The 19962-nt window shown below is 40.3% G+C and overlaps 1 protein-coding gene across 1 annotated transcript in view; it reads right to left on the bottom strand.

Annotated features, from left to right (window-relative positions):
* LOC124722468 (feline leukemia virus subgroup C receptor-related protein 1-like) overlaps nt 1-19962 on the bottom strand; it is a 94187-nt gene that overhangs the window by 41079 nt on the left and 33146 nt on the right. The window contains exons 4-5 of the mRNA XM_047247624.1: nt 18215-18417; nt 15995-16098 (exon numbers count right to left, since the gene is read on the bottom strand). Coding sequence (XP_047103580.1) covers nt 15995-16098; nt 18215-18417 — 307 coding nt within the window. The remainder of the gene's footprint in view (nt 1-15994; nt 16099-18214; nt 18418-19962) is intronic.

Genomic DNA, 19962 nt, shown 5'->3' with positions numbered 1-19962 from the left:
TCTAGGGGACTGATTACCATAGATGTTAAGTCCCATAGTGCTCAGAGCCATTCGAACCATTTATGGGAACTTACTGCGTGGAGGTAGTCATATCGAAAACAGTAAATAGGAGTAAAATTTGTGCGTCTTGTTTTCCCTGTAAAATGCAAACAAACCGTTCCCGTACATGGGTTCCTAAGTAAAACTTGATCTACTAAGTCCCTCTACAACCTCTAGAAGTGTGTAACATGAATTGTGAAACACTCTGCATACAAATCATTACCAAAGGTGAAACACAGGAAAAATTCAACGAACTGACGAACCGTTGAACCCAAGACCTTCGAGTTTGTAGCCTGACATAGATGCAACAAGCCAGGTAGAATCGCTGATCATGGTAGAACCCAACGAACCGACGAACGGTTGAACCCGTTTTAAATAAACAAAACTAAAAGGACATAAGGTAGCTTAGATATCATTTGCTCTTCACCAAATAACATTACTTTTCTACGGCTCTTGCAACAAATATCGCTCAAAGTCTCATCAACTAACGTAATGGATCATTGTGCACAGAGAATCAGCAGATATCATACAAGTTTACCGAAATACACACAAGTGCGCTCACAGTGGAGCGGGGTTTCAGGACCGATGAAGAGAGCAAGCTGATACGGGTTAGAGAAATCGTAATTTACGAGCCATCCTCTCTGCTCTTTGTGGTCAGCGTTATTCTGCTATCGCCGAGTATGTATTTGAACAGATTTTGCATGACGTGCTACGGATAAAGAGTAGGTGAACCATCCTCAAATTCATCTAAATGGATAGGGGAAACAACCTAAAGCTACATCCAATATTTCCAGTTTTCTAGACCAGTGGTCGTTCGTACTACGCTTGGATACGTACCGATGTTAACTCATCTTGCTTCACAAGCTAGTGCTCTAAGCGTTAGTGTGAGAAAACAAAGAAAAACTGCATGGCGACTCCCCGCACCGTCCAGCACAGTTAAACGTACCTGCCTGCACGTGCACACAGAGAACGCTGGATAATCCACCAGTCAAGGAGCAGCAGTATCACCAGTATACCGTTGACTTTGTAGTCTTTCTCAAATGATTTTTAAAAAGCCAATTACCTAGTTAAGAGAAAATTCAGCCATCTTACGAACGTTTTAGCTTAAGTTGAAATTTATTCTAATAATTTGGACTTGTAGATATTTTAAGTTTCCTTTATTAAAAATAAACTGTACTAGATTAAAGGATTATTTAGAAACAGTATAAGTAACAGAAAGTTGGTTGCAACCGGAAGCGGATAATAATTAAATCCTAAGTTCAGGTTGGAATATTTATCGTAGAGCTAGGTTATTCGCCAATAGTGGGTGTAAATTTATTGCAATAAAAAACTCGACAACATCTAGCGAGATCATCACGGGTTCCGAGTGCGAATTAATTTAGGTGAAGTTAAGCGTCGAACGTTGGTCAAAAATGGCAACCGGATGCTTTTATTGACTGCCTGGGTAGATTTAGTGGTAGAGTACTTCAGAGAGATCTTGCAGAAGATCGTTAATAATTTGCTAATGATGCCGTTGTAATAGGAAGTGACTTCAACTTGGCGGATATAGATTGGAGGAGTCATACTATCAAAACTGGTGCCAGAGACAGGAATTCGTCTGGCGCTCCTCTGAATGTCTTGTCCGAAAATTACTTCGAGCGGACAATTAGAGAACCAACTCGTGAAAGTCACGTCTTAGAGCTCCTGGCAACAAATGGACCTGAACTTACCGATTTAGTCAACGGAGAGGAAGACGGCAGTGATCATAAAGCTGTGGTAGCAAATATGACTATGGGTTTTATAAGGAATATTTAGAAAGGTGGGAAAATATTTTTGCTTAGCAAGAACGGCAGGATACAAATTTCAGAATTCTGAGTGGTCAGCATCAAATATTTAGTGCTGATGACCAAGTTGTGGAGTAAATATGAAAAAAACAGAAGTATCGTTCAATATGTCTTAGACAAGAATGTTTCGAGAAAGTCTTAAGGGATTGGAAAGATCCATCAAAAGTTCTACGTAAACAGACACCTTCGTCACAGATTCAAAAGAAATCAAAACCCAGCTGACAAACAAAAGCTGGGATAGGCGAATATGGTCGTAAGGAGAGCAATGAGAGGAGCGTTCAATGACTTTTAAAGTATAATTTTGGTAACCGATCCGAGTAAAAACCCTAAGAGGTTATAGTTTTACATAAAATCAGTGAGCGGTTCGAAACATTCAAACAGTGACCATGCTGGCACCGAAACGGAACATAACAGACAAAAGGCCGAAATACTGAATGCGGCCTTGCGAAATTGTTTCACCACGGAAAAACGGTCCCTCCTTTCCCTACGTCGAAATGGCAGATACTGAGATAACCGATGGGGAACAGAAAAGTAACTACAATCGTTTAGTAGTGGACCGGGTGAGATACCTACAAGATTCTACAAAAATTATGCGATAGAACTTGCTCCTCGTGTAGCAGCAGTTTATCGTAGATTGCTGCAGCAGGGAAGGGTACCTAGCGAATGGAAAAATGCGCAGATAATTCTAGTTTTCGACAAGGGTCGGGCCATATCACTGACGTCAATATGTCGTAGAGTTATGGAACAAGTTTTATGTTCAAGAATTACTGCTTTTTGGAGAACAAAAATCTCCTCTGTAAAAATCAACATGGATTTTGCAAACAGAGATTTTGCGAAACTCAGCTCGCTCTGTTTCTCTATGAGATCCATAGCGCTATAGACAACGGCGCCCATGTCGATGTCGTGTTCTTTGACTTGTGGAAGGCATTGGACACCGTCTGGCACCGCGGTTTAGTGAAAAAAAATACGAGCTTACCGAGTATCGGACCAGATTTGCGACTGGTTTCAGGTCTTCCTTGCACATAGATCTCAGTACGTTACTCTTAACGGAACAAAATCGACAGATGTAATTTCTGGATTACCCCAAGGAAGTGTGATGGGACCGTTACTGTATATGTATATAGATGGTCTAGTAGAAAGCGCAGGAAGCTCTTGAAAAATGTTCGAAGATATATATCTATAAGAAAGTATCAACGCCAGAAGACAGTATCGATATGCAGAATGATCCATAGAGGATGATTAATGGTGCAGGTTCTGGCAGTTGACACTGAACGTTAATAAATGTGACATACTGCGCTTACGTACGAAAAAAAATCCACTACTGTACAACTACACTGTTGATGACGAATTGCTAGAAACAAGATCTACCGTAGCGTACCTACTATCCAGAGCGACCTTAAGTGAATAACCACTTGAAACAAACAGTAGAAAGGCAGGCGCCAGACATAGATTCATAGGAAGAATCTTAAGAAAATTTAACTCATTCATGTAGGAAGTGACGTACAAGGTGCTTGTTCGAACGATTCTTAGGTATTGTTCATCAATCTGGAATTCTTATCAGACAGGACTGATAGTGCAGATACAGAATATCCAATGAAGAATGGCGCATTTCTTCGCGCGTTCGTTTAGTCAGTGCGAGAGTGTTACAGAGATGCTCAATAAACCTCAGCGGCAGACGTTACAAGGGAGAGGCCGTGCATCACGGAGAGGTTTACTCTTGAAATTTCGAGTGAGCACTTTCCGGGAAGAGTCGGACAACAGTTACATCCTACCACATACATCTCACGAAATGACCACGACGAGAAATTTTGAGAAATTAGAGCTAATACAGGGGCTTACCCACAATCATTATTCCCACTCGCCATTCGCGAATGTAACGGGGAAGGAGGGATCGGTTAACGGTACCAGAAGTACCTCCGGCCACACACCGTTAGGTGGCTAGCAGAGTATGGTGTACACGTAGATGAGCTTGCAACAGAAGTGCTGATCCTAAATCCCCAGGCTTGTTACCCTTTTTTTCGTCAGAGAAGCGTCGGTGACGAGTAACTCCTACGTTTCTCTTTTCAGGATTTTAATTGTACTTTTTTTAGCCAATCGCAGCGCCTTAATAACATGCTAATGCAATTGCAGTTGTATCGAAATCCTGACACGTAATGTATAGGGTGACAATTATTGAATTACATGAAAAAGATGCAAATTAATTACAAACTACGGCTTGCACACACTTTATTCAACATTTAAAAGTCATTACTGATATTCGGATTTAGGTCATGACATGTTCGATATGCCTGCCATCATTGGTGATGATGTAGCGTAGACGAATAGCGAAATTTTGCACGATACTCTGAAGTGTCGGAATATCGATGCTGTCAGTGACCTCCTGAATGGATATTTTCAGCTCAGCAATGATTTTGGGGTTATTTTGTACACCTTTTCTTTAATATATCCCAGAAAAAGGATCCGGATGTGTTCAGGTCCGGAGAATATGGTGGCCAATCGAAGCCCATGCCAGCGGCCTCTGGGCATCCCAGAGCCAGAACGCGATCCCCAAAGTGCCCCTCTGAGGCATTAAACACTCTCCTGCTTGCATGAACCACATCTTGTCCGAATCAGGATCACTTTGGATTATGCGAATGAAATCATGTTCCAAAACTTTCACGTACCGTTCGGTAGTCACGGTGCCATCAAGGAATATCGCACCGATTATTCCGTGACTGGACATTTCACACCACACAGTCACCGGTTGAGGATGAAGAGAATTCCCGATCACTAAATGCGGATTCTCAGCTCCCTAAATGTGAAAATATTGCTTATTGACGAACTCATCCAAATGAAAGTGAGCTTCGTCGCTAAACCAAACCATGCAGGCGCATACTAATTCCCATCATGCTCCGCTGCCAGCCATACAGTTCGAACGTCTTAACGCAAACCCTTCAGAAGTTATGACGATTTTATATCATATAGTTCAGTAACTGCCACCCTGTACAAGCAACTGACAACCCTACAGGTCAATAGCTTATGGAAAAGCTCATTGTCAGGATGAAAAAAAAGCAAACGTGAAATTTCTTCACTTATGTTCGCGAAAAAACTCATACATTCTCTTTTCACGAGCTACCAGCTGCTAGTGAAAGAATACATTATTCCATTGAAAAAAATGTAATAACTCTAAAATAGAGATAGATAAGGGAGTTTCGCATATTAGCCGAATGGAAAAACGTTCCCTTCTTTGAATGCTTTTATTTGCGAAAAACTCGTTTCGATATCTGGGGCCGCGTATGTAATACGATGGACGCTACGAACAGCTCACTCTCTCTGTATTGTGGCGAAAGTGGGCGCACTGTATACCACCCATTTCCTCTAGATTGGAAATATAAGGCTCTTCCCAAGTATTTTTTTTAATGAAATTCAGCGTGTAGCCTCCCTATCGTACACACCAGTATATAAGTTAACGTGTACAAGAAGGACTACCCACCTGGCTGACACTGTGTGCTTCAGCATTAGATGGCATATGGATAATCTTCGGCAACCGACTTACTCTGGCATACAGCATGCTTTCAATCTGCTTCCTTTGTGTGTGTACCGTACGCTATATATACGTATTAACATACGGATACCACACAGAAAAAGGAAATTCTGAGAGCTACGCAACACTATTTGGTTTATAAAAAGTAACAGACGACAGCAGGATTATCACGAGATTTACTAAAACGATGCAAACACACACACACTTACATTCAGGTGACAAAAGTCATGGGATACCTCCCAACAGCGTGTCGGACCGCCTTTTGCCCGGTACAGTGGCGCAACAAGATGTGCCATGGGGCATGGACTCAACAAGTAATTGCAATCCCCTTCAGGAATATAGAGTCATGCTGCCTCTACAGTCGTCCATAATTGCGAAAGTGTTGCCGGTATAGGATTTCTTGCACGAACTGACCTCACGATTATCTCCCATAAATGTTCGATGGGATTCGTGTCTGATGAACTTTGTGGCCAAATCATTCTCTCCAACTGTCCAGAATGTTCTTCAAACCAATCAGGATATTGTGGTCGGGTGGCATGGCGCATTGTCGTCCGTAAAACTCCCGTCGCTCTTATGAAATATGAAGTCGATAAATGGCTGCAAATGATTTTCAGGTAGTCGAACATAGCCATTTGCAGCCGATGATGTTTTCAGTTAGACCAGAGGACCTAGTTCATTCCATGTAACCACACCCCATAATATTCTGGAGCCACCACTAGCTTGTACAGTGCCTTGTTGACAATTTTGGTCCATGACTTTGTGGAATCCGCGTCACACTCGAACCGTACCATCAGCTTTTACCAACTGAAATCGGGACTCATCTCACCAGGCCACTGTTTTCCAGTCATATGGGGGGTGCAGCCGATATGGTCACGAGCACAAGGGAGGCACTGCAGGCGATGTCGTGCTGTTACCAAAGGAAGTCGCCTCGGCCACCTGCTGCCGTAGCCCATTAACGCGAAATTCTGCCATACGTTCCCAACGGGTACGTTGTTCGTACGTCCCACACTAACTTTAACGGTTATTTCGCTCCGTGTTGCTTGTCTGTTAGCACTGACAACTCTACGCAAACGCCATTGCTCTCGGTTGTTAAGTAAAAACTGTCGGCCACTGTGTTGGCCGTGGTGAGAGGTAATGCCTGAAATTTGCTATTCTCGGCGCTCTCTTGACACTGTGGAACTTGGGATACTGAATTTGTAGGGAAGCAGCCTACTCACGCCATAATAAATTCACATCAGTCTTTCCATTGTGTGCCAGCCAGTCCACTATAACTAGCTCTGACGTCATAAATGTTGCGCAATACTTTAAAAATCAAGTAAATAACCTAAATGTTTCTAGCATGTCAGGAGTAATACTAAATTAATATGTGTTGAATATCAGTTCGATAACTTTAACCATTTTCAAAATTTGGACGGTTTTCTGTAAAAATCAATGGCACAACAGAAAAGAGCTAGAGACTTAAAAATTTATATTTAGATTCCTTTTTCATAATTATTTAATAGAAACAGTCTTCTGGATCTCACGAATTAAGATTTTAGTTGAAATTCATAATTTTCTGGTTTTTGGTCTTAAAAATTAAGGAAGCAAGATAGATTAAGTAGCCTAATAAATAAGGCTAGGATGTTTATATTTAAGTAGAATGGAGATCCGCTATAACCATAAAGATGTGAGAAGTTTCATCTGAATAACTATAAAACTATAGCGACAGCGTATCTCCAAAGGGCAAGTTCAGAGCTCGTCTACTGCGTGCAGTGTAATTAAATTAATTCTCTCGCCCAAAATATTTTACTTAGCCACGTCAGACATTTATTATGATTACTTACCTGTGTGCTGAATGCACATTTAAATTGAGAGTTTCATCGGCCATCAGCAAAAGAAGCTGTGATTTATTCAATAACTTAATGTGGTGCATTACTAGCCCAGCGGCTAGTCGGGAGAGCCGATTTGATCAGGCGTTCCCTTAGCCGTCCGCACCGCGGCTTTATATATAAGAACGCGGCGCGAGGAAGCAAGGCCCCAGTTCTCTCCAGACGCTGAATAATAACACACCATCTGCGTCGGGAGTCGCGTCGCGTTGCGTCGGTATCATTGCTATAAACAGCCTCGGATGCCGTATTAAGTTACTCGGGATATGCATAACCATGAAATCATTTTCGAGTGGTGTTAATTCTGGGAAGACTTTAATTATCTATCTTCAGTTTGCGTATGTCGTATTTTCACGTGCCGCCGCGGGACAGACATTCTACCATTATTTAGCGTGGCGTTTGATGAACATTATCATCAAATTATGGCGAGCATTCACTTAAACATTTAATTTGGATAGTTATAGTTGCATCAGCGCATTAGACTCTGAACTGCTCTGTTAGTTAGATTGTGTGGATTATTTTTTTTCATCTGTGACTTTCAGAATACAGAGAACTATTTTTAGAAAATCGTTTTTGATTATGAATCCCAGACAATCTCCTAATTTCTCAGAGCTATAAGCTACAGCTATAAGTGTGTTTCTCAGATGAAGTGGGCACTAGGAATTCTAATTACAGGCTTCACGTTTTGTTAATCACTTTCTGGTTGCCAATATTGTAGTTAGAGAGCCAGTGTTGAGAACGGCAAAACAACAGAATAAATAATAGGAACATTTTAAACAACATTATTCCACCTGCCGCCCCACATATGGATAATCGGCCGGGAAGTGTTTCTACACTCAAACATTTATACAACAGTAAATTTTCTAACCGCCGCCCCACATACGGTGCATCGGCCGGGAAAAAACTGAGTAAAAGTGAAAGTGATTTTTAAATATTCGGATTCGCGAATGAAATGCGACACGCAACTGAGTAATAGAACAGTGAATGTGTTACGTGTGCATGTGGACGACGCAATTGGATTAACAACGCATCTGGATTTGCCGAGCTGGCACTGAGTCTAGCGGCGCTGCCGGCATCGCGAGAAGCCAGTTTCGCCTCACTGCAGTCGTCCGCCGGAGCAGTCGGAGCCGCGCCTGCAGTTGCGGGCCTCGCAAACACACAACAGCCGTCGGAGTGCCGTCTGCAATTCAACGCGCCGCGTCGCATCAGTAATCCTGGTACGCCGCGCCGGCAACGCCATACGTCGTGCAGAAGGAACTAAGTTAAGTGAAAAGCTGTTAAAAGTTTTACTAACCTGCACTAAAAGACTGTCAGAAATGGAACTGCCAGAAGAAACCGAGGTTAAACTTAAATTAGAACCTATGTCTGTTGAAGAAAATGTAAATCCAGACAACAGTTCAAGTGTAAATATGCATGAAAATAGTAATGTTAAAGTGAAATATGAAGTATTGTCTCCTGACAGTAGTGTGAGAAGGGGCAATGATTCAGTAATAGAGACCCCTGTAGTAAAGCAGAAATCAGAAATTGTTAATTTATTGGATTATAGTTTCTCTGATGAATTAAAAATGAAACAGCCATCAGAGGTGGTAGAGTTTAAACAGGAGAAGTTAGATATGACTGATCAATCAGATGTTTCATTTCGTTTTGATGATTCTGGTGTTTTTCGTCACCCGTGTGTGATAAAAAGCCAGCTAGTGAGCAACCCAAAAATACTGGGGCTATTGATTTAAATGTTATATTACAAGCAATAGCTGCCAGTAATGCAAAATTGTCAGCCAGTAATGCTAAAATGGCAGCTGAATTAAAGTCTGAAATAACTGAGGTCAAAAGCAATCATGCAAAAATGTCAGCCAGTAATGCTAGAATGGATGCTGAATTAAAGTATGAGATTGTGGCTAGCCAAACTAATTTTAATAAACGATTGGAGGAAATGGACAATACCTTCAAGGCTGGTTGCAATAAGTTGAAAGAGGATCTGGACAGTTTGAATTATAAAATTGATTACAACCACGAGAATATTAGGAAAAAGGTTGCTCAACAATTTTCTCAAATGTATAAAACAGTAAAATCCGAAGTTGCTGAGGTTCACAGAGACTTCCAAATGGAAGATGCGAAGCTGGAGCACAAGTTAACAGAAAAGATCGAGGTGGAATCTGAACTGTGCTCAGATAGGTTTAAAGATGTTGATATAAAGGTAAACATATGTCAAGCAGAAGTAGATGCAATCAAAACTGATACTACTCATATTGTGCAAAGAGTAGATAATGTTGAAATGAGAGTAGAAAATATTAGTACTAACACTGCTAACATTGAGAGTAAAGTAGCTTCAGTAACTTCTGGTAATGGTAGTATACAAGTTGTAGCTGCAAACGCCGCTTTTATCGGGTGTCGGCAGTTCTTGCGGTTCGATCCAGATAAAATATCCACCCGCTAGATTTCTGGAACGATTTTGAAGATGTGATTCCACCAACTTGGTCTGAACGAGAGAAAATCTCATTTATTAGAAGCCATTTAGCAGGTGACGCCATGCGTTGGTCAGCTGATGTTATGTTGAAGTGTAAAACATTAGCGGAATTCAAAACAGCTTTCATTAATGAGTATTGGTCTAATAATAAGCAAAATGAAGTGTTGAGAGAATTTTGGAGTGGAAAACGCTTCAATGCAGGCAAGAAATCTATTAAAGAGTTTGCTAGGTCATGGATCTCACGTTTGTCACATTTGGCGGAAAAGCTGAAACCTGAAATGATAATACTAGGTCTGGAAGCCAAACTGCCATGGTATTGGCAAACTAGAATTATATCTGCCCCTAGAGATAATCTTGATCGATTCATTGAATATTTGGAACGTGTAGAACGTGTTGCTGCCAATGAGGAGCAAGCACGTAATAACAGAAATGCTAATAACACTAGTAGTAATTTTAAGAACGAGCAGAATGGCAATGTAAACATCAGATAAGTAGGTGTTCGCCATCCTAAGAGAGGTAGGAATTGGAGAAATAATTATCAGAACCAACAATGGCATCCAAATGATAATAATTTTGTTCCAAACAAAATTATGCAGGTAAACAACAGTACGGAAAGCAATGCTGTGCCAGTTAACTATAATGGAGATAAAGGAAACTGCAGTAGGCCGAGGCAGGAAAACTAGTTCCCGTCTATGAGGACACTGCCGCTCACCAGGCGGTTACTTTTCCTAAGCCAGTAGTTACGGTAATTGGTAAGACAGATCAGAATACTCAAAATAAACATGTGGATGAAGGGTCGGTAGCATCTAAGAATACAGCAGAAATATTAGATCACTCACAGTATTTGATAGATACCGTGTTAGAGACGCTTTCTAAGAGGGAAGAGAAAGAGAAGGCGCAGCAGTGTAATTGTAGGGAAGAGCTACAAAATACTGAATTGTCAGGTGAAGAAGCAGAAGAAATTCATGCTTATATTTACAATGAGGATGATATGCTCTTATCCAAAGTGCCTGTGCAGGATGTTGATACTATACTAATAGATTTAGGACAGGAGGTAAGTGAGAATGTAGAGGGTGGCCTGTTGGGGGTCGATGAATCCAGTAGCTGTGACCAGTTGTCACTTGAGAAGGAACCCGACGATAATGGTGAAAGTGGTTTAGCTGTAACTAGTGTTATGCCCGGTCTGGAGGCGCAGAATCGCTCAGACTGCAGTAATTTTGGCCATGTTCAGCAAACTAAATGTAATGAAGTCGTGCGGTGTTTCGATTTGAAATTAATAGATCGACTGGAAAAGGCAGCTGAAAATGTAATTCAGGAAACCCCTACACACTTTAACCTAAATGTAATGAAGACAGATGTCGATCACTTTAGTTGGAGGCAAATCCATAAGGAACTATTGGATGAATTTGAGGAACCACCTGTACAACCTAGAATAAGCCACCCTATAATAATAGTGAATATGTTGGGTATCAAGGTACGTTGTCTCTTAGACAGTGGAGGTGAGGTGAGTGCGATATCTCAGTCCTTCTTTGATGCATTACCTGGTAAAGACAAGCTTACAGTAATGAGGGTATTAGGACTAAGAATAATTGGTGCTACTGGCAAGGTGTCAAAAACGGTAAAGCAAGAAGCTTTGCTGCCCTTTAACATTAATGGTAATTTAATTGATCATCCATGTTTAATTGTAAACAATCTCAGTATTGAGGTTTTAATTGGCATAGATTTCTTGTCGAAATATCAGAGTGTTGTTGACTTTGAAAGAACCCAGTTAAAAATGGTCTTGCCGATAACCGGAGTAATTACAGTACCTTTTAGTGATAAATATGTAGTAACTAATGATGAAACTTGGGAGCTGCCTATACGAGTTCTGAAAAATAGGGGATATTGGGACGAAGGTGTTAATTTTAGTAAAAGTAAGCTAAACACAGAAGAAGAAGAAGCAATTATTTTGGACAAAATAGAAGCTAAATTGCAAGAAATCGATAAAATTTCAGCTAATCAGAAGGAAGAACTGAGACAGGTTCTAAAAAGGCATCATAAGGTATTTTCAGATCGACGTGGCGTGGTCAAAGGTTATGAATGAATGCCGTAGGGAGGAGGTTGTTCTGTAACCTCTACACAGTGTGGCAGCTGTGCAGTCCCAGCTGTGTGAGATCTTCTTTCCATTTCAGGTCTCACTCTCTTCATCTTTCCTATCCACATAAAATTTCGACCTCTTCTTTCCAACACATTAAAATCTTTCGTTATGGTTATCAAGCCAATAATAAACTAATGAATGCTGTAGGGAGGAGGTTGTTCTGTAACCTCTACACAGTGTGGCAGCTGTGCAGTCCCAGCTGTGTGAGATCTTCTTTCCTTTTCAGGTCTCACTCACTCTTCATCTTTCCTATCCACAAAAATTTTGACCCCTTCTTTCCAATATGAAAATTTTCTGAAACCAATGAATGCTGTAGGGAGGAGGTTGTTCTGTAACCTCTACACAGTGTGGCAGCTGTGCAGTCCCAGCTGTGTGAGATCTTCTTTCCTTTTCAGGTGTCACTCGTTCTTCATCTGTCCTATCCACAAAAAATTTCGACCCCTTCTTTCCAATACAAAAATTTTCCGTCATGGCTATTAAGCCATGAGTTCTGTAATCATTTTATCCACCGATTAGTGAAGAAAATACCTAATGTGACAAACCTAACTATGACATAAACAACAGAGAAGTATGATGTAATTAAGATACAAATGTATTTGAGTAACAAGTATGTATAGAAACCTGGTAATATTATAAGTAGAAAGTTGTTGTTTTATTGGAAATGGTCCCACAATAATAATTTAAAAAGATATACAAATTCGTGTACAAGCAGGATCTGAAGTTGCAGTGGAACCTAGTGTATGCATTAGAGCTAACTAATTAATAGTAAAAGAGATTGCTTAATGTTATGAAAAATATGCAGATAAGTTGTAAGAATAAACTCACCATGTGTAGCAAGGAATGGCAGTATAATAGAATTGAGTAGTGTTTGTGGTTGAGACGTGAAGGACACGTACCTGAAGTATTTATAAGGTTGGAGCTGGCCGTTATTTGGTGTCGTGTGTGACAGGACACACCTACATGTATTGAGGTTAAGAGTTGAAGGCGTGAATGCGACCATAGGTACCCTTATGTTAGATGAGACAGAGCAGCTCATGGTGTCCTATAGGTTTAAGGAATTTAGCATTACGCTCGTCCATAATTACTTAATGCACTTTAGTGGTAGGTCGAGAGAGACTACCTGTGGTTTCAGCGTCCGATCGAGTGGAAATGGATTGCCACGTGAGCAAACTAATCAGCTGCAATACACTATATATATGAAATAAATGTGCTGTCCTATGCTTTAAATGGTGTTTTGAACACTCAGAACTGTACTATTACCAAAAGTTACTCACATGTACAAAGAAGCTGAGAAAATAACTACTAATCAAATATACTCATACTATCTCTAAGAATAAGGTAATCGAAGATGAGTCAGCTAAGTAAATAAAATACAAATGTATCAGGAATGTACCGAGCATTGGTTCAGTGTGCCGGCCCAGAAATAATAAATTCAGATTAAATAGGATTTATGATTGTATGTCTTGAGCATAAATTTTTCTCTAGTACGTGACTAACGGCGTTTTGAGCCATTTGTTTACCGATTTTATGACAGTTAAGTAACCGCTAGAGTAAAATTGAAAAAGTTCTGTTAACTTTGTTCCAGTAACATATTAAAGGATAAAATGTATATATCCCCATTTCATTGTGACCCACCCTTAGATATTAAGTGAACAGAGTCTGAGGCACTCTTTTTGTTTGTTCTACAGGACAAACCAGATAATGGCAGCCTGGTAGCTGCGTGAAAACGTGGAGTGACTTCGACACAACCCACAGTGACCCCTCCTCTTTCCCCATGTAATTTAGAATGAACGTGAAGGACGCACACCATAGCAACTTTCCCTCCTCTACCCTTGTGAATGGAAGTGTAGAACGCCAGCCAAAGCGGCTACAACCATGCATGTAAAAATTATTTGTGAAATTTTCTTTCAGGTTTAGAAAAGACTGTGTATGTAAAAATGTATTTAATGGATTTAAGATTTTCATAATTTTACATATTTTATGTGTTTGTTTGTCTAAGGCAATATGTATGCCAAAGTGTTTCATTGATTTTGCTTAAATTTTGAGGGATAATATTGCTTAAGAGGCAGTGAACATGCCCGCAATTTAAATAATTAAAGTAGGTAATCAGTTTTCTTTTAATATTTCTATATGTTTACAATTCAATTTTAATTTATAGGGAGTTAAGCTGTACTCTTGCTTCCCTTTTTGTAATTAAATTTTTTTCGCTCATTAACATTCAAAAACAAAAAATTTAAGTAGAAGGTGATGTAGGGAAGCAGCCTACTCATGCCATAATAAATTCACATCAGTCTTTCCATTGTGTGCCAGCCAGTCCGCTATAACTAGCTCTGACGTCATAAATGTTGCGCAATACTTTAAAAATCAAGTAAATAACCTAAATGTTTCTAGCATGTCAGGAGTAATACTAAATTAATATGTGTTGAATATCAGTTCGATAACTTTAACCATTTTCAAAATTTGGACGGTTTTCTGTAAAAATCAATGGCACAACAGAAAAGAGCTAGAGACTTAAAAATTTATATTTAGATTCCTTTTTCATAATTATTTAATAGAAACAGTCTTCTGGATCTCACGAATTAAGATTTTAGTTGAAATTCATAATTTTCTGGTTTTTGGTCTTAAAAATTAAGGAAGCAAGATAGATTAAGTAGCCTAATAAATAAGGCTAGGATGTTTATATTTAAGTAGAATGGAGATCCGCTATAACCATAAAGATGTGAGAAGTTTCATCTGAATAACTATAAAACTATAGCGACAGCGTATCTCCAAAGGGCAAGTTCAGAGCTCGTCTACTGCGTGCAGTGTAATTAAATTAATTCTCTCGCCCAAAATATTTTACTTAGCCACGTCAGACATTTATTATGATTACTTACCTGTGTGCTGAATGCACATTTAAATTGAGAGTTTCATCGGCCATCAGCAAAAGAAGCTGTGATTTATTCAATAACTTAATGTGGTGCATTACTAGCCCAGCGGCTAGTCGGGAGAGCCGATTTGATCAGGCGTTCCCTTAGCCGTCCGCACCGCGGCTTTATATATAAGAACGCGGCGCGAGGAAGCAAGGCCCCAGTTCTCTCCAGACGCTGAATAATAACACACCATCTGCGTCGGGAGTCGCGTCGCGTCGCGTCGGTATCATTGCTATAAACAGCCTCGGATGCCGTATTAAGTTACTCGGGATATGCATAACCATGAAATCATTTTCGAGTGGTGTTAATTCTGGGAAGACTTTAATTATCTATCTTCAGTTTGCGTATGTCGTATTTTCACGTGCCGCCGCGGGACAGACATTCTACCATTATTTAGCGTGGCGTTTGATGAACATTATCATCAAATTATGGCGAGCATTCACTTAAACATTTAATTTGGACAGTTATGGTTGCATCAGCGCATTAGACTCTGAACTGCTCTGTTAGTCAGATTATGTGGATTATTTTTTTTCATCTGTGACTTTCAGAATACAGAGAACTATTTTTAGAAAATCGTTTTTGATTATGAATCCCAGACAATCTCCTAATTTCTCAGAGCTATAAGCTACAGCTATAAGTGTGTTTCTCAGATGAAGTGGGCACTAGGAATTCTAATTACAGGCTTCACGTTTTGTTAATCACTTTCTGGTTGCCAATATTGTAGTTAGAGAGCCAGTGTTGAGAACGGCAAAACAACAGAATAAATAATAGGAACATTTTAAACAACATTATTCCACCTGCCGCCCCACATATGGATAATCGGCCGGCAAGAGTTTCTACATTCAAACATTTATACAACAGTAAATTTTCTATCCGCCGCCCCATAAATTCCCAAACGATTTCCGAAATGGAGTATCCCATGCTCTAGCTCCAACTACCATTCCGTGTTCAGAGTCTGTTAATTCCTGTCGTGCGGTCATAATGAAGTCGGAAACCTTTTCATATGTATCACCCGAGTGCAAATGACAGCTCCGCCGATGCACTACCCTTTTATACCTTGTGTACGCGATACTACCGCACCTGTATACGTGCATATCGCTATTCGATGACCTTTGTCACCTCACTGTAATCGAAACACGTTCTGTACATGCACACATGGACACAAAAGTACTGAAAATGGGGTTAAGAAACGCTTCTGAATTATGTAATGGCTGTTGCTGATGTGAGCCACCTGAATCTGCGGGTTCTGTCCAAGATGAATCCACAGATGACGGCTCCCACTGTTCCTCCGATGATGAGCACAAGCCCCACGGTACCAGCGAACTCTTCACCATTCTGAAACGAAATGGGATGAACAACATAAAAAGGATATGTGCTGAGTGCGAGAATTTCTATTGAACTGAAAATTCACACAAACGCCAACCTCTGTTACTCACTCATTTCACATTGTGGAAGATTATATTAGTGCCGAGAGCTGCGAGGAATTTTGGCGTAGAAGTTACAAGGTAGTAGGACTTGAAATCTGAAAGATTCCCGGAGAAGAGGAACCAGTAATGCAGGGACATTGTCCATGAGGCGGAAGAAGTTTTAAACAGCCATTGTTGAAGCAACGGGTCTATCTTTAATTCCATGCCCATCTTTGAGCTTTATTTACCGTAATTTCCTAATACGTCATTATTAACTCCCTCACTTGGAATAACTTTGTAGTTGACCAGAAGAAATTAGTCAAACAGAAAACGAATGCACAGCGCTGGAGACGATAGGGAAAAGATTCAATACTTATTTGTGAATTTCAAAAAGCTATGCATGAAATTCGAAGTGACAAATGCCCAGACAATGATGAAATAATAGCGAACGTCTCAAGGCGTAAGCGTACCACTCACCGTAGCTAAGGGCAGTGTACCTTACTTTCCATCGTTAGTTTCTTGAACTGCAGCACGGCTTGTGCGGCCGATAGGCCGATAGAAGTCTGTCGAGTCTTGGGCCGGAGTATGGACTCCAAGCGTGTAGTCGGGGTAAAGATATTAAAATGGATGTACATCAGTTACCAACAGGAGAGAGACGAAATGATATAGCGAGTGATTTACGCAGACTGTATCTTACGTAAATTATTTCATACAACTGGAAGAATTTATTGCTGGTAATTGACTTCCGTGTGTGAAAGTTTTAAACGTGATTTCAACAGTATGGATGAAAGAGCTAGGAACCATAGTGAATGGTATTTGATAATAATCTCCAAAAGCGTTATGTAACTTGAACTGTTACTATCCAGTACTTTCCCAGACAGTAAGAGTATACATACCCATAATAATGACGTTAACCGCTGTCGAATTCGTTAGGACACACGGTCATTGTTAGGAGCGAATACGACCAAAGGATGTGAGCTCTGCTACTAATTTAACAGTCTGATGGCCGAAAATTAATTAACTTGGGATAAAAATTGACCAGTAAGTCAAAGGGTGGTACAAGAACTATACAAGCTCTCGAGTTAAATTTATGAAACTAGGGAAGTTCCAATAGATTTTCAAAAGAATGTGGTGATTATGCTTCCAAAGACAGAAAAAGTGGACAGATGTGAAAATTACCTCACAATCAACTTAGGGTCACATTGTTAAAGCGAAGGAGTTTTGTTTAATTCCCTGACTATCTGTTGCCCTTACGTACGATATTTTTCTAATATGGCAGTATTACACCCCAACGTTGAATAAATACTCACAACAGTAATTTATCATAGAAATGAACAAAAAACTGAGAGCAGAGTAGGAGAGGGCCATTTTGGTTTTAGGAGACCTAATATTAACACCAAATTTAATACTGCAGTTACGAAACAAAAAGGGTTCTAACTGAAGATAATAAACATCTGGAACCCCTGATATACGTTACCTCCACGCATACCACCTTCTATTCTGACACTGACATGGACTTGTTGTTCCTTTGATTATGTAAATAACGAAGCCTAGTCCCCATTTTATTTAGAATTTTTGACCACTATTCCAGTGAAATCTCATTTTCATCTTAGCAATACACAGGATATTGTTTGTTATACACGGCTTATAGGAAGGTTTTTGTATTCGAGAAGGAAGCGATTCCATAATTTATTTCGCAAAGCAGTTTTCTACCTTTAGCAGTGCCCGACATAAACAGATTTTAAAGTGTTTCATTCTAAGGAACGCCTAATGGAAGTGGTCTGAGTGCCATGGTTGGATGTTCTAGAAAGATGCTGTAGATGGGAAGTGCGGGTCAATGACCTATAGAGTGATAGGGTGCATCGTATGATAATATCAAATTACGTACTTGTAAGACTTCCCTTGTAATCAGTATAGAGTTACTAGATATGTTGGGAAAGGTAGAGACGTGGTTGTGATAAGGTTAGAAGGCCAGAGGTTTTACGAAGATTTTATTGAACTCTTTCCCCTATTCCCACTAAGAAAAACGCAGGAAAGTTACTGACCTCGTAATAAGTCAGAATGACAGGGTTAAGGAGCGTGGCGAAGGCGTTGAGCACAGCGTAGCTTAAGCTGAAGGCCGAAAGCAGGACGAGGAAGTTGCACATGTGTAGCAGGCGACGCACGACGGATAGCATCCTGTCCGGCGCCGCGTTGGCTCGATCAAGCGCCGCGCTGCTCGGCGGAGTTGGTGGCCTGCTCCTGAAAACTGAAAATCAGTGAAACACTACATGCTCTCTGTTCGTTATATCTAATATCGCTCTCCTTCTAGTCTTTATAGGGTCGACACGGAACTTTTTTACATGGATCTATTCTTTAATGGCTCACATTAAATGGCGAATTTTCGTCACTTACATCTGTAAGTATTTATTCGCCCCGAGTCTACTGATACGAGGTCGTCCTCAGTAATGCCGACGTTCCTTTCCTTCACTTTTCCCTTCCTTCCCTCTGCTTTACAGTTTCGACAGCTTTTACACAACGATGTGATAAACAGCATAATGGTAAAGGTTTATCTCGTAATATGCTCAGAGGAAGAAAGGTAAGTCAGAGGATAAGAGTCCATTGACATCGAGCCAACCATAAACCGAAGAATAGCTCAACGACCGTGACGTTTCTAAATGTGACAAGTCTGCAATCTTCTGAGCAGATTTAAGGAAAGCGCAGCACTCCGCGGGAAATAGGATCAAATCCCTATCTGGCCATCCTAAATTCCACTATTTCTCCTTCAGATGAATGTTGAGATTATTCCTACAGAAAGTTAGACCATCTGATTTCTCTGTTCTTGTGCAGCTTGATTAGATTCTCCCACTGACGACGCTGAAGAGATTGTACATCTACATCAATATCCATACTCTAAAAACCACTGTGCAGTGCATGGTAGAGGATACGTCCCATTTTACCAGTTATCAGGGCTTCTTTTCGTTCCATTCACCATTGGAACATGGGAAGAATGGCTGTATAATGTCCTTTTACGCGCTCTAGTTACTCTAATATTGTCCTCGTCATGGGAGCAATATGTAGGGGATTTGTAGTATATTTCTAGTCTTCATTAAAGCCAGTTCTTGAAACCTTGTAAGAAGGCTTTCTCAAGATAGCTTACGACTACCTCCAAGAGTCTGCCAGTTCCGTTCCTTCAACATCTCTGTGACACTCTCTCGCGGATCAAACAAACCTGTGACCAATCTGGTTACCTTCTTTATTTACGTTAAATCTCTCCTGTCAGTCCTATTTTGTGCGGGTCCCACACACTAGAGCAGTATTCTAGGACAGATTATGCGAGTGATTCGTAAGCAATCTGCTTTGTAAACGCATTGTATTTCCCTAGTATTCTACCAGTTAACCGAAGTCTGCTACCTGCTTTATCCGGAGTTGAATCTGTGTGATCGTTCCATATCATGTCCCTACAGAGTACTATATCCAGGTATTTGCATGAGTTAACGGATTCCAGCTGTGACTCACTGAAATTATAGTAATAGAATATTAGGTTTCTTCGTTTTGTGAAGTGCACAATTCTACATTTCTGAACATTTAAAGCATGTTGCCAATCTTTCCACCACTTCGAAATGTTTTCAAGATCTGACAGAATATTTGTGCTACTTCTTTCGTACTGTACTTCATTATAGATAACAGTACCATCTGCAAAAAGTCAGAGGTTACTATTAATATTGTCTGCAAGTTCATTAATATACAACATGAACAGCAAGGGACTTAACACACTTCCCTGGGGCACACCCGCGAAGTTATTTCTACATCT

Source organism: Schistocerca piceifrons, chromosome X, assembly GCF_021461385.2.
Source record: "Schistocerca piceifrons isolate TAMUIC-IGC-003096 chromosome X, iqSchPice1.1, whole genome shotgun sequence".
NCBI lineage: Eukaryota > Metazoa > Arthropoda > Insecta > Orthoptera > Acrididae > Schistocerca > Schistocerca piceifrons.
This window is presented reverse-complemented; position numbering and strand designations above follow the sequence as displayed.